The sequence below is a fragment of the Crocodylus porosus genome, unplaced genomic scaffold (assembly GCF_001723895.1).
Source record: "Crocodylus porosus isolate Cpor-Errol unplaced genomic scaffold, CroPor_comp1, whole genome shotgun sequence".
In the NCBI taxonomy this organism is placed as follows: Eukaryota; Metazoa; Chordata; order Crocodylia; family Crocodylidae; genus Crocodylus; species Crocodylus porosus.
Window position 1 is genome coordinate 1958873 of NW_017728918.1, and position 16204 is coordinate 1975076.

The 16204-nt window shown below is 43.1% G+C and overlaps 1 protein-coding gene across 1 annotated transcript in view; it reads right to left on the bottom strand.

Annotated features, from left to right (window-relative positions):
* Window positions 1–916: 916 nt before the first annotated feature.
* The window catches only part of TDRD6 (tudor domain containing 6), a 16160-nt gene continuing 872 nt past the window's right edge, over window positions 917–16204 (bottom strand). The window contains exons 2-6 of the mRNA XM_019538101.1: window positions 9846–16200; window positions 9430–9551; window positions 8146–8235; window positions 7259–7319; window positions 917–1637 (exon numbers count right to left, since the gene is read on the bottom strand). Of these exons, the coding sequence (XP_019393646.1) occupies window positions 1561–1637; window positions 7259–7319; window positions 8146–8235; window positions 9430–9551; window positions 9846–16200 (6705 nt within the window). The 3' untranslated portion in view covers window positions 917–1560. The remainder of the gene's footprint in view (window positions 1638–7258; window positions 7320–8145; window positions 8236–9429; window positions 9552–9845; window positions 16201–16204) is intronic.

Genomic DNA, 16204 nt, shown 5'->3' on the forward strand with positions numbered 1-16204 from the left:
CTGCCCTTAGAATCACACATTCAGAAAACAGATTTTAAAAGATTTTTTTGTAAAATAATGTCCCATTACCAAATGACATAAAGATCTGTCATGAGGATTGTATGTACACAATAGTGACGCAAAAAATTTTCCATGGTACCAAAGGACATAGCTATGTAAAACAATGCTATGCTGTGCAGAGATCCCAACTTATCTTTGCACATGCTAGCTTCAGATCAGAAACAGTATCCGAATTAATGTTGCATACAGCCTAGGCTAGCAATTAGCTCCCTGGAGCCTATTAACCCAGAGTAAGTGCCACGCTGATACAATTAAATTGCTTTTAGTTCCAGAGCTGGCACTTGAAGAACTCCCACCGATACCTCTGCATGGTGCTGCCTTGTACTATACAAACATATCCTGAGTGATCTCACAAATCCCACTGACTGTCAATTACTTTGTACAAGTTGCTTATGCAATTTGGAAAAGTCCTACTTTCACAGTTTTGTGCAGAATCAACAGTGCTTGTGGCACAAAACTGCATTTCTATTCTATGTGCACCAAACTTTTGAGTTATTTTACCTGTAACAGCAGTCTTCCTTTACCTTCTTTAACGTAAGGTAATAAAACTGCTCTGCTGCAGTCTGCTCCACACCAATTTCTGCAGCAGCAAAAGATGTCACGTCTTGCACTCAAAAGTTTGACGATTTTATCCATGCTGAAGTTACTCTATTCTGTTGTATATAGATCTGCGGCATTTGTAGATATTTAGAAAAGTTTTCAAAGCACCACAGGAGTGCTGCTCATGTATATTCTGCTGCTGGCCATGTTTTGAAGTCTGTTCCTCCAGCAGCTTGTAGTCCATTTGTTTAACAGCTGAAGGCAAAAGTGCATTGTATACTACAAACCAGCAGAGACATCAAAGACCAGGACTAGAGAATAAGTGTGTCACAGTATAAAGCTTTATTTCAGCTTCTTCCATTGTTCTGCTACAAAACCGAACTAAAGGAGTTCAAACTGAAGATTTTTATATCAAAATGTGGAAGAAAAAGCCTCAAAGAGTGAAAAATAGTCTCTGCTTGTTTTAGAAAAAAGTTATTCCTACACAGTAACATTGTCAGAAACTGCACAGAAAGCAGTGTTCCATAATATACAGTAGTATGTTTACAAACCTATTCAAATAACTCATTTAAACTAATTTAAGCTTAAAGCAAGTATACCTCCAATAGCATTAGTATAGTGTATCTGTTGTCCTAACTAGATTCTTAAAGTTGTTAGCAATTAGCAAAACACACTGGTAGCTAAAATTTATTAGGTCTAATGCACAAATTGTCATTCAAGCAAAGATAGCATCTAATTTCTTAAAACCACATTAACACTGAAAAGACCCCTCTCTCATATAGGCATTTGGTAGCTTACCAACAAGTACAAAGCAGTATTGCAGAAGTGGATTATGTAGTTAGACGCATCTGCTTGAAAACCACATTCAGATATTCTTACAACATATTATTCAGTAATATCCAGGAAAGTGATGCTCAGAAAACTGTTTCTTCATCACAAGGAGCTTATGAACAAGAAACCTCACTCAGATGCCTTTTCAGGGATGTTGGCTGCCATACAAGGACTGGTTACTTCTGAATCATAATAAGTTCCTTTTTCTAGGAAGAAAAAAGGATAAGGGAAAGGTGAGAGCAGGACCATGAAAATCCAGATGTGTAATTTAGCAAGTCACTTAAAAAAAAAAAAAAGCCTGCATTTTTATAGTCCACCTTCAGATTAATTTTGTATGCTTGTGGTCCATGTTAAAACAAACAAACATGCATGCACGCGCACGCACACACACACACTTGGGGGAACCTCTGGTATCAAGACAGTGGGAATTTTTACACCATTTGCCTGGATGCAGTGCTTACAAAGATAGACTCTACATCGTCAAAATTAGAGCTAAGCTACTCCCAAGTATGGAAGGAACAGGAGGTAAATCACAAAATACAAATTGAAATGATCATATTTTGCCAGAAGGTGAACAGGACACCAATTTGCAGACTTGTAATTGCACTTAAAAAGCTGTCACAGCATCTTCAGAACTATATTAAACACTAAATGTTCAAATTCAAGCACCTGAATTAGAAAAGGCCAATGCCATTTATACAAATATTTCAATCCTGTATTATTTTTACCACAGGACCTTTGCCTCACCCATGCACTCATCCATTCTGTGCACCAGTCAATAAGCAGATGCTCAGTATTTATTCATCCCAAAGGTGCTGTTCCATGGGTGCTCCCATGCCTCATTCACTACACATTCTCATTGCACTGATTCCCTGCAGCATAAATGTTTCACAACCATACTTGATCTTTACAACCCTCCTAATGTCTCATAAGGTGTCTCTCCTAATTTTAGGAATGGTGACTGAAAGCACTGAAGTCCACAAAAAGATTGTAGTCCCCAAGTCTGAACTGACAACCTCAAAACCTCCATTAGCAGTTTTATTTGGTTAGGCAGCAACTGAAAGTCTAGAAATGCTTCAGTATTCAGAGTTTTAAACTCAAGCAGGTTTCCAAAAGTCCTGCCACTATGCAAGCCCCAAAGAAACCTCAGTCTTGGCAGAGCAAAGCAACTTGGAGCCTAGCTTTGGATGCCTAAGCTTGTGGGTGCCAGTGGAACTTGGGTATTCCTCCCTTTGTAGTGCATGAAGGGGTCCAGCCAGCCAAAATGCTCAGAGGTCGCTGACCGAATCCAGTATTACTCTAAATCACTGGCAGCTGCTAAAAGAATGGAAGAGAAAGCTGTGATAACCCCCACAGAGCAAGGACAGAACCCAAGTGGTTTTCCTTCCAAACACTTTAATCATTAAACAAGTCATGTTCTCTCCCATTTTCTCTGCAGCCAAATGAATCTTCAGTCTTCCATGTGAAGCAGAACAGCTTTTTTAGGGGTGGAAAGTGCTCACATTATCCCAGCCAAATCTACAGCCTGGCAGTAAAGGGATTCTGGAGATGTTTTTGGGAACGCCCTCAGAAGGGGGAAACTCAACTTGGGTGAAGTGCTCTAGTCCCTGAACTGTAAGACTGAGGTCTCATAACTTCTCCAGAGTCATCTCATAGTTTGAAGTAATCCCTGTTTTCACTCCCAAGTGAAAGGAAGTGCCTTCCTGCTGACTTAAAGCACCAGAACTTGTCCCTCTCAAATGGGGGGCACCGTTTTGTCCTCAGTGTGCTTTACTGAGTAGGTTGGGCTTACTCTCTGCTCAGTGTGCTGGGAGCTGTGAACACACTTGGGTGCCCAATTCTCCCCATGCACTGCACAGTCTAGGCATTTAATTTACGGTTGTAGCCATGCACCTAAATTAGGTATCCCAGCACTCAGCAACATTTTGGATTTGGGCTTATTTCTACAGGTTTAATGAGATGCCTATGATCCAGTGTCTCAGATTACTTTGCATTTCTATTCAAAGCATATCCCCCACTAACTTAAGTTACAGCTGGAAGTGCTTGGCGTTTCTGCTAACCAGGTACCTACATCTCCACTTGGGCACCCAGGAAGAGAGGAACCCAATTTAGTCAGACATACAGAGTCTAGTTGGTAAACTGTCCTTCTCTTCCTGTAATCCCTTGCCTCATTGGTTATGCTGTCAGCCTCTGCAACAAATGAGGCAGGCGTCCCGCAGACAACAGCCTCCTTCACTGCATATATCTAGTTTATTCCCTAACTGGTCCATCGTATGCACTGAACAGAAGTGAGGGAAGGGGAACGGCAGAGCAGGGGGATCTTGTCAGAGGACAGGGAGGAAAAACAGTATGCTATCTTGTAACTGCAGAACCTCATGACTTACAAATCAAAAAAAAACGAGTGGTGAATTAACAGGTTGCCCCAACAATCTTAAAAGCGGGGAAATACCAAAATTAAGTGCTTGACTGTTCAACCTTCATGTTCTTCTAGCTTAGTTTCATATATCTGCATATTATTTTCTATGGTTTATAAAAAAACAAAACAAAACCCAAAAGAACAAATTTCATCATGCAGCATCATGCTGACACTTGCACCAGTAAAAGGTGCCTGTGCCAGCAGAGGTAAAGAAGTGGTTCTCAACCTCACTGAACTCAAGGTGCCCCACCTTCATAACTTCTGTGACTTGAATGGCACCCAAGTTCAAAAGCTAATTTATATATTTGACAACACTTTACCCCCTTGCAAAGGGGCCAGGCAGTGGGGATAGCGAGGACAAGCCAGACCAGAACAAGTTTAAGCATGTGCTTATTTGCTTATCACCTTGCATTTTGTGCCATCTTTCAAAGGATCTTTGTGGCACCCAGAACACCCTGGTTGAGAATCACTGGTGTAAAGGCTGGACCCTTTAGACCGGGGTAGGCAATTATTTTGGGCAGAGGGCCATCGAGGGCCACATGATAGGCAGCCCAGGGCAGATTACTATTAATTTTCTAAATTTTTTAGGGGCCCCATGGGCCGGATAGAATGGCCTGTGGGCCAAATCCGGCCCCCAAGCCGCATTTTGCCCACCCTTGCTTTAGACCGTCATACCAGCCCCCTGTACCCTTTGAGCTAATGCACTCGAATGGGGTAACACACTTTGCCAATGCCGGTGCCAGGTAACCGATGACAGCAGAGGAAAGGCAAGAGACTCCAAAGTTTTTTACTCCATCCCTGAACTCTACCCCTTCTCCCCTGCCTCCACCCAGCTGTACCAGTCCTAGTGTCCTCTTCTCAGACTATCACTCCTTGCCCCAGACAGGGCGTTGTCCCATTCAGGTTCCTCCCCACAATCTCAGCCTCTTTGCCCAGCCAGTCTTTCTTCTCCATTCTCAAGCTCTTCATGACAGCCATCTTTCCCCAGATTTGTTCCCCACAGTTCTTAGTCCCAGCCTGTCTAATCCGTCTCCTTACCTTTCTCCATGCAACTCCCGGTTCAGCTGGTTCTCCCAGTCTCTCCCACTTCCCTCTTTACCCCAGTCTCTTCACCCAGTCAATCCTGACTCTTTCGCCTGCATCTAATTCAAATCCTCATCCTTTGCTCTCATGATCTACCCTCACCCAAATCTCAGTGTTATGCCCCCATCTAAATGACTCCTAGTCCTGCCTTTCCATCTTCTTGTCCAAGCCATCCCACCCCTACCTACCATCTGATCCTAATCTGTGCTTTGTTCTCTCTGCATTCAAATAAGGCAGCCACCTTGTCTTCTATTCAGATGCTCCATCTAGAGTAACTACGAAGTCTCTGAAAATGTGTGAACTCTCATGTGTTGACCAAGATGAACTCAAAATCCGGGGGGATTTCGTTGAGGGCAGGAGGGGAAACAAAGCTACACATGCCTCTGACAAATACAGTCCTCTAACAAATCTGACGCTGCTGCTCTAGCACACTAAGGCCACATCCAGACATGCAAGGACGTTGTTTCCGAGGGACAACTAGTGGCGGTACACCTCATGCTGCCACTAGTGTCCCCAGGGAAAGCCTGTGCTAAACCTGCTCTGGGACACAGCAAGGTGGGGTAGGGAAGGTTGGGACCAGCACCGGGGTGGCCCCAGCAGCCTTTTCCTGGGGACCTCCCCAGGCTGCAGCTGCATGACTCCTGCCACATGCAGCCTGGCTGCCAACGGAGTGTGGCCTGGCCAGCCAGGCTTTGGCTTTGGACAGTGCAAGCTGTCTCCACTCCACCTTTCCCCCCCAGCAGAGCTTTTTGACCTGTATCCAGGGGTCAAAAAAAGCCTTTCTGCTCTGCTCCCTTGCAACACGGAGAACTGAACATGCAGCACGGCCACACTTGTCTGGACGCAGCCTAAGAAGCATTCTGAACTATTCTGGCAGAAGTTCTCAGGAGTTTCAGCATGAGACAGTCACACTAAGTGGAACATTTCTGCCCAAACTATTAGAGTCTGCCAACATTATGAGAATGATTTCAGTTGCCTGTAATTGGAACTCTTCTAACCAGCATTATTAATTTCACCTCTAATATCAGCCATTAACGCAATCTTTCAAGCAAGTATGGAACAAGTTATTTCCTTTCCTCTACTTTTATACCAACACAGTTTAGTTTTAATAAATATATATTTTTTAAAGTTTTTAAAAGCTATTTGCCATTCTTTGGTTACAGTATTAGCTAGAATATTAAAAGAACTCTTGACATCCTATTTTTCAACATTTTATACACGTTTAATTTTTGCATTTAAACATCCAAAATTGAATCTGAAGTCATAGGAAAGTCAATTTTGTTTTTACTGCTTACAAGCACAGTACCAGTTTGTGACTACCACCACTACAAGGAAGGATTTACAAAGACTATTTTGTAAGACTACAAAATCTGAACTTTGGATTTAAGGTGATCTAACAGTCATTTCAAATTAACTAATTTAAGCCAAAAATGTAGTTCACTCCTCAGCTCTATTTGCATCTGTTCCAAGTGTGCAGTATCCGATGGATACTTAAGATTTACATTTGCTTTTCAAGACTGAAATATTAAAACAATTATTAATAAAAGACCAATTGGAATATGCCAACATAAGAAAAAAGAAAAATCAAGGTTCCATCCTTCACCGAAAGGTTGAGCACACAGTAAAACAGATAATGCTCATCATCATTCCATTAAAAGTACTACAGTAACCCGCATTCAAGCTACATCTGAGTATCTGTAACAGGAATCAACAAGAGTGAGGTAACGCATGCAAATTAAATTCTTCTGCTTTTTTCCCTTATTCAATGCTATACATTCTTCATTTGTTTGATCGCATACTATGTTTTAGACCTAAAACAGTATACTGTGCAATGTTTCCTAATTTATAGCCACAAAGTCTTTGCATAATGTGATGATCACTCAAACCTAGCGTTTCAGGGCATTAGCTTGATAAACCCAGGGAGAAATGCAGCAACCCAAGAGAAAAGTAGGAGACAAGCTGCCCTACATGCTACTACAATTAGTATCCCAAGTGAGAAGGTCATGGTTCTTAACATACCCGGACATAAACAAAACAACCAACCAACCTTCTTCATTAAGCATCCGTCCTTCCGTGTAAGGATGTGTGGAGAAGCATTCATTTTCGTAGCCTATGACATAATAGTGAAGAAACCAAAAGAACAAAACGAAAACAAAATCTCTCTCAAACAGCAGCATGTTAGCTCAACTATTTGAATTTTCCAAATAGTTATTTTAACTAACTAGAATACACGCTACTTCACTTCAAAATGTTAAGATGCATACATTTACCACTCAGCTAAATGCTTCTTCATAAAATGAAGCAATTGGAAGTAGTTAAAAATCTTACCTTGAAACACTGAGGCGTCTAGTGACAAGGGATGCAAGTTATCAGCTGCATTAGTTGGTTCCTAAACAAGAATAAGACCAGTTGACAATGGTACAGTTGCTCACTCAAATATATAGTCCATTTCAAATCAGACTGACTTGTTACATTAGAACACTTGGGCATTCTATTCAACACTCTGCTTTTGGATTATTCCTTCCCACCCTCCAAGTCTCAACCACTGAAATGCCTGTTGCCTATTTCACTTCTTCAAACCAAGGCTCTTGTTTAGAAGATGAAGAAACCTGAAATATACCCCATTATCTTCTGTAATTAAAAGTCTGACTTCACTACTCTATTCCAGACATGCACCTGGTGAAGCATCAGTGCTCTTGAAGCAAACCAATAGGGAATTCAACCCCTCTTTCCCATTCTATTATTTACTAATTAGAAAATGTTCTACAGAAATACTGAAATGGATTAAAGGTGCTGCCATTATCCTGTGGACCTGAAGCACCAGAAACATTATTCAGCACTCCCCAGTCTGATATTTTCTTACTTTGATATAATGTTATTCCTTTTGCCAAATGGTGTGCTTGGTCAAAGTCATCAGTTTACTGTTACTGGATTTCTCCTAAACCAATACAAGGTCCCCAGAAAGACTGGCTTTATTATTGTAAAATAAAACCGATTTAATTGTTCATTTTTTTAATGGAATAAAGCAAGTTTCAGAAGTTAGTGTTCAAAGCAGTTTGATTCAATTGTAATGGTTACTAAGTCTTTAATACAGTTTATACTACAGTAATATCCTTCATGATCAGAAAATAAACGCTACAACTCAAACAACCTGACTACCCAGTGCTGCATCAGTACTCTATTTCTGTACTCATGTACCAGTTATGCAGTACTACCTCAGATGGACTCCTTGCAAGCTCAGGAATACCATTCCAAACATTCTCCGGATTTACTATCTCCTCGTTACCATTTGAAAGATTCAAAACCTGTACAGACAAAACATCGACCTCAATTTGGCAGGACCACTCATTTACATAGATTGCACATACTAAATGCCAAATCTATGAAAACAATATCAAGCAGAGTATCACGTAAATATTAAGTTTATACGTGCCCTGTAAAAAGGAAGTAAAAAAGCATAGCGTTTGATCATTTGATTTCTGGTTCAGGCAACCTGTCTAAATTACCTAAATTAACTTTCATATTGAAGGTGTTTTCACTCTAAAAGATAGAGTCTCTTGCACCTAATAGGAAAATTAACTTAAATGCAGTAAGTGGAGAGTCAATATTTGTTGGAGGAACAAGAAAATTAAAAGGCTCTTACCCTGGATTACCCTGACCTTTGTAATCATAGACAGTTGGAGGGCAGGGGGCGGAGGGGCACAGGCCCCTCCTAGAAGTGCCCCTCACCGGTCGGGGACTGAGGAACTAGTCAGTGTTCCCCTGAAATTGCCCTCACTAGCTGGGGAGTGCCAGCCAGTGTCCCCCCTGAGAAGCGCCAACAGCGCTTCCAGGGTCAGCAATGAGTTGCTGGGGGATCCCAGAGCTAGGAGGCACCAGTCGCCCATGTTTGTAATAATGGATTCAACTGTATATCTTAGGAAGCCAAAGAGATAATTTAATAACAAAAGCTAATAATCATTTAAATAGGCAATTTTATCAACATTAAAAAACTGTTCTTGGGGTGAGGGGAGGTGGAGAAGGGTAGGAATTTGATGTGGCTCCAGCCAAAACACTGGAGGTACTCCACATATAATTATAATGCGGAATACCCTCCAGTTTTTTGGCTGTATATGTGGTGCCACATTACATTTTTACCCTCACCCAAACAGTTTTAATGTTGATAAAACTGCCTATTTAAATTACCATGGGCTTTGTGTGTGTAGATATACACACCTTTTTTTTTTTTTTAAATAACTTTCTTATCTAAAGTGTATACACTGGCATCCACTTATGAAGGTTAGCAAGATTTCACTAACTTGCGTTACTGAAACAAACAGACAACTGTATCTATGCTTTCTAGAAAACTAGAAGCAGCATATACAATAGCAAATCTATTTCAACTCTTCTTAATGGACTCTTGCCAAGTCAAGAGATTGTTGAATGCCTGCAAAAATCAGTATTTTCATACATAAAAATCCTTTTGTACAAATCAAAGCACTCCAAGACACCTTACTTACCCGGGTACCTTCATCTGTTACCTCCAAAATCTGAGCCTCACACCACTTCGGGGATGTCCACACCACACATTTGGAACCAACAGCAAAACCCTCTAGATTGCAGGCTCCACGGACACGTTGTTCTACAAAATTTGAGGTCAAAGTTTATCCTATCCAATTTTTAACTTATTCCCTGAACTCAGGAATTCCAGTATGGCCATACTTTAAACACCACCACCACCCACTATGTAATACTATGCATTGATACCCACTGCGCTTCCTGTACATTATGCACGAAGTTTATTTCACAGCTCTCAAGAAGTTCTTTCTACATTTTTCAGGTAAGCTAATTTTTAAATAAATTAAAGCAAAAAATATTAATGGTTCTGTACAGCCAAGTTCTGTATTTCTTTAAATGCAACTAGAAGGTACTTTACCTGCACTGTGATCAACAGAAGAGTCACCTTGCTTTTCTATTTCAGTTTCTTCATTCAAAGGCTCCCCACTCGCATACGGATCTCCATATTCTTTAAATGCTTTATGACAACCTTGTTTCATCTGTTCTTCTGCAGAACTCGTCCCTTGCATACTTAGCTGTTCTGCACATTCTTCATGTTTAGTGTCAAGCAGCCCTACATTACCTAACGTCACACTGTAAACAGCTCCTTGCTTTATGTCTGTTTTGAGAGCAGAAAGCTGAACTATACTATTTGCAGAAAGTTGGAATACAGATTCTTCCAACTCCAGCACATCATCTTTTGCTTCATCGCCCAGAGAACCCAGCACTTCAGACGGCACCAGTTCCCTTGGCTCCTTCATTGTGCCCTGAAGTACAATCTCTGCCTGATGTGTCCTTACTTCCAATTCTTTCCCAGCTTCATCCAATAACAAAGGTATTTGGGGAGACTTCATTTCCAGTACTTCCTCAGCTAAAGATTTCATTTGATGAACTTGAAGTATATCCAAATCCAATTTCAATCTCTCTATTTCGTCAACCAAAGAAAACTGTACACTGGATGGTAGCGGTTCCAATGTCTCCTCTCTATCATCAGCAAACGAAGGCTGCATTTCAAGTGACTTCAACTCCAGCAAGTTCTCTCTTTCTTCAAGTGAAGGAGAAATTTCAAGTGATTTCTGAGTCACTAAATCCCTTGTTTCATCACCCAAAAGCTGCTCATCAAGAAATTCCAATTCCAACATATCCTTTGTTCTCTCATCCAAAGAAGACTGCATTTCAAGTGAGCTTAGTTCCAACAGAAGGTCTCTTATTTCATCATATGAAGACTGTGTTTGGAAATGCTCCAGTTCCATTAGATTCTTTATTTCATCACCCAGGGAAGGTTGCACATATTGTGACTGTAATTTTAGTAGCTCTTCACTGGTGTCACTCAAAGACTGTCCATCAACTGTAAATTCTAACATCTCCATTTGGGGTACATTATCCAAGGCTTCCATTATACATGGTTTATGATTTAAGTCCTTTGTCTCACTACTGAAAAGAACTTGCACGTCAGCTATTTCTGGTTCTAAAAATATTTTACTATTGCTGTCATTCTCAAGTAAAGGGCTCTCTTTACCAAAAGTTTCAAAACTGGTTTGATGCTTGACTTGATGTTCTCCATTAGATGTGGGTAAAACCACTTCCACGTCCTCCAGTAGAAATGGTGTTTTTGGAGTATGTAGACAGTCACTCTCTGTTGGATGGAATAGTTCTGGATCAAGGATGGCACTCTGATTTTCTTTCTGTACTTGACTCCAAGCTGCAGAGGATGCCTCTTCAAGAACAAAAAAGTCTTTATTACTTATCCCTGTACTCTCATTCTTTCCCTCAGACATATTCTCAATGTTTGCTGAAATCTTGTCACCGTTTCCTAGGTTTGGCTTCCAAAAACAACTCAGTTCTTCATTAATGCTTACTCCATTACACTGCATTTTAACACTACATAAAGGAATTCCAGTTGGATTATCCTTTTTTATTTCTATTATTGTGATCTCTAGTAAAGACTCTGCAATCATGTCATGAAACTTATCTTTTATTTCACTAATCCAGGAGCCCTCTGAAGAATCAAATCCAGACAGACGGCATGCAAATGCTTGATTAGGTATTGCGAGCAGTTCATCAGGAACTTGTCTGACCACCTCTCTATCAACAACCTCCTCAGTTCCATAATCCACATGTCTGACAATTAGGCTGGTACCTTTTATGCTTCTAATTTCTGCTCTGTAAAATTTTTCATCTTCACTACTTTTCACTATACAAATGGCACCACTTTTAATACCAGATCTAAAGTCATCCATGCTATTTACTGAAAGTTCTCCAGCAACCTGCAGTTTTTCTTCCATGTAGTTTACACTTTCTGTGCCAGCAATCTGACACCAAAAATATCCTGGACCCTTTACCACAGTGACATACACTTCTACAGTCTGACCTACCTCAGGAATCTTCCAGGAGAATGTTTCAGTGTCATTTAGATGAGAAATTTTGTTCTGCTCATCAGAAGACAGGTCTGGTAAGTTGTTAGGAACATCACACCTACTCTCATCTCTGCCACGCATTTCTGATAATTGAGAGCCTTCTCTCACTGCAAATTTTTCAGTCAAATCCACTGCTATCATGCCTTGGTCATCACTGAGAAGAATTTTCCATTTGTCTTTGACCTTCTCTACAAATTCACAGTTTATCTGAACATTGCTTGTTCTTTCAGAGAAGTAGAGCACTGCTTCCCGTGTCCAATGCAAACAATTTACAGATTGAAGTCCACCAAGGAGGCAATGGATGCTCATCACTGGAATTAATGTAGTGTCTTCAGGGAGTCTACAAGTTTCACTGATGTTAACTACTGAAGTATTGCCATAATCTATATACCAAACACTAATCAGCTCTTCAGAAGATTTCTCTTTAATTACAGCCCTATACCATAAACCATCTTCTGAATAAGCAGCACCGATTAAGTCTCCTGTTTTCAACTGCTGTTTACAGAGATTCACTCTTCTTGTTCCGTTGTTTAATGTCTCTGAGATGCTATTAAGTTGAGATTCATCACTTGCTAGCTGAATATAAAAATCTGAAAGGTTATTGACATGAGAAATATATACTAAAGTTTTAAGTCCAGGTATTAAGTTCTTTTGATGCAGATCAGACAGATTTTTTAAAGGAACATATACACTATTTTCTCCCTGATCTCTATTTCCAGCAGTATCAGATAGAACAGCAACAGACCCCATAGCTTCCTTCCTAATGGGAAGAGGGGACTCTTCTACTTTATCAAGAGGAGAGGCTTTGTTACTGTTAAACCTTTCCACAGATCCTTTCCACGGATCAAATAACGATTCTCTTTTTTTAGGAGATGGCAGCAGTTTTGCTTCCTTACAAATAAAACTGGTTTTACAACTGCTCTCTCCTCTCTGCATTTCAGATCTCCAGTTCTCTCTCTCAGTAAACTTACTTGTGGATATTGTAAATAACTTCACATTTTCATTTCTCTCCTCTTTAGCATCTTGATTTTTAGAGCGTAAAGTTTCATTTTCTGGGTGCCTGTGAGTTGCTCTACTATTTGGTAAGCTAAAATCCTGTTTCATTTTTGCATTAATTTGAATATTACCATCATAGAGTTCAATGATCAGTTTTCCATCAGATTCTTTCGCTACAATTATTGCTTTTAAATGCTTATCTAAGACAGCTTTTGTAAACCATTCAGTAGCTTCTTCTGATACATTAGAGATATCAGACAATGAACATTTTATGGCTTGCATTGGCAAAAGCAAGATATCATAAGCATCATTAGGTATAGGAAGAATATCTTCTTTCTTTACTACCTCTGTGTTTCCAAAATCCACAAAATATACTTCCTTGTTAGGCTTTGTTTTTGTAACTATACCTCTGTACCAGTGACTGTCAGTATACTTTGCAAGACACAAGTTTCCAGAGCCTTGAGACGCTTTTAAACAGGCCAGTACTTTGTTCAGTTGATCAATGTTATCTGTAAGCTGCTCTAGAGCATCTGCACTTCTTTGAAGTTGGAAGTAGAACTTCCATGGATCATCTACGTGCGTTACATAAATCTCTTCCTCACTGCCAATTTTGATGTCGTGCGTAGAATAATAATAAGAATAAAGCTGAACAGAGGATGCCAGAGGACTTTGAGGTTGTACTGGTCTGGCTAAACCTCTCTCTATTAGAAAACTGCAGACACTTTCAAAAGGTGTAATTAAATCCACAATATTAAATAGCTCTTTGTTGTTCACTGCAGCCAGAGCAAATATTGTACAGTTCAGTTGCAAACACTCCGTGGAGGCATCAACAAATTCCTGAAAAGCTGAAATTGCCTCTTCATCCCAAACAAGAGGATCAGGACCACTTGGCTGAATTAAGTTGTAAAGACTACATCTGAAAGCCTGGGCCTTCAATTTAAGGAAATCTGCATTGATTGAACACAAATTCTTAAGAGAAACCACATCCTTGTTCCCATAATCTACATATATCACCTCTACCTCTTCTTTGGGAAGTATTCCACTAAGAATCAAAGCTCTGTACCACTTCTCATCCTCTGAATACTTGGCTAAACATACAGGATTTGGCAAATAATGTGGCTGTACTGAATCCTTGCAACAGTCTTGAATTGTAGCCATTAATTTCTTAAGCTCTTGGGAATTTCTCCTTAGTTGACACCAAAAGTAGCCAGGACTTTCAACACAGGACACTATCACATCAACTGTGCTTCCTACTTCCAGCTGATCTTCATAAGGAGAAAGTCCTGGTTTGATTTCTAAGTAGTTTTGAGCAAAAGAGCAGGGCAGATTTAGAGGCATTTTTCCCTTACCAGAAAGTAAGTCACTTAAATCATCACTGGGCTGGTCTTTGACTAAAGCTGCAGATGAGCTGAGCACTGTGTGATCTATTTTTGGTTTGGGCTCTATTTCTATTCTCCTATCTGTAGCACTGGCCTGCTTCCCCTCCTCAGCACCCCATTTGGGATCCTGCCCCAGACGCTCAACAGGTGCCTTCTTATGCACCTGCGGAACCTCAGCCCCCTGGAATTTAGCATATCCTCCCCAGGACATGATTTTGCATATATTTTTCTCTCCTGTTTGGGACTGGTCAAGAATTTCAACCACATACTTGTCACCCTGTGTACCCAACACGTGGAACGTCAGCTCCTTGTTCCGCATGGCCCTTTTGAAGTAGGACACGCACTCCTTGCTCCAACTCTCCCCCAAAGGCGATGCATCTGCCAAGCGGCACTTCAGAGCCACAGCAGGCAGCTCCATGAACTGAGGGAGCAGCTCTTTTACCTCATACCAGTCCAAAGTCTCAGTGTTGCCTCTGTCCACCAGGTGCACTTCCACTCCTTTGCCCAGTACCCTGGTGACAAGGGCACGATAGTAGGCTTTCTCCTTCCACTTGGCACAGCAAAGGGAGCCCAGCTGTGGCTCCAGGAGCACGGCCTCCAATTTCTGGGCTCGGGAGTAGAAGTCGCTCATGCTCCGCATCAACTGGCCGAGGGGCTGCTTGTGCTCTTGGAGCCGCAGCCAGAACTCACCCGGGTCCCGGGCAAAGGACACCTGCCCTTTGCAGAACACTCCTGCCTTCAGCCGTACGACAGGCAGGCGGGCAGCGGGGGCCGGAACCCTGTGCATTGCTGCCGCAGCCGGGGGCGCCCCAGGTGGCTGCTCTGGCTCCTCAGCGGCAGCATCAGGCAGCTCTGAACCACCCTGCAGCAGGCTGGCAGACAGGCAATGTGCCTGCACACCGTAGAGACAGTTGAGGTTGATGCCGTTGTCGCCATACAGGCTCACGTAGTAGAGGTGCTCGAAGGAGCTGTAAGCGTCGATGCGGGCACTCACCGCCTTGCCCAGCAGCAACGTCTTCAGCTCGCTCAGCTGCGAGCGGGACCAGCCGCAGCCACCGTCCGAGACGCCCTGCAGCGCACACGGGTAGGTCAGCACGGGCATGCGGAAGCACTCGGGGGGCAGGCGGTGCAGGTTGGTGCCTGTCACAAACTCCTTCCTGCCATAGTCCACACACATCACCTGGGCCAGCGGCCGGCCCAGCTCACCCGTGAACACCTCCAGCAGCAGCGCACGGTACCATTGCCCGTCAATGCCCCGGGCAGCGCAGGGCGAGCCTGGCTTGGATGGTGCCTCCTGCTCCTGCCCCCGCCCGGATGCCGACTCGTACAGTTGGCGCATGGTGTCCGAGAGGCGCCGGATCTCTTGTGACAGGCTGCGGAGCTGGCAGTAGATGTGCTGCGGGTCCGACACTTGCGTCACCAGCACCGGCTCCGTCACCCCCGGCTGCAGGCGCGGGTAGAAGTAATCAACGGGGGCGGCAGTGGCGGGAGGCAGCGGTGGCGGCTGCGGCACGAGGGCCGAGGCGGGCGCCAGGCAGCGCTGCAGCAGGGCACGGAAGGTGCTGGGCGCCGCCTGCTGCGCCAGACCCAGGTGCTGCATCTGCGCCAGCAGCCAGGGCAGCTCCAGCACCACCAGGCGCTGCGGCAGCAGCACCTCACGCACCTGCCCTGCCACCTCCTTGCCCTGCAGGCAGGACAGAAAGTCAGCGGCGCCCGCGGGCCAGGCAACACCCACCAGCTCCCCGCCGCCCGGGGGCACCAGGTCAGCCAGCACACAGCCCAGCACCTCGGAGGGCAGCTGGAAGAGCTCGGGCCGGCCCCGCGCCAGGTGGTGGGCGGAGGTGCACACGGAGCGGCCCTCGTCCAGCAGGAACACGCGGTAGGCGTCCGCGCCCCGGGCCTGGCGGCTCACGACGCGGCAGCGCTGCCAACGCCCGCCCAGCTCC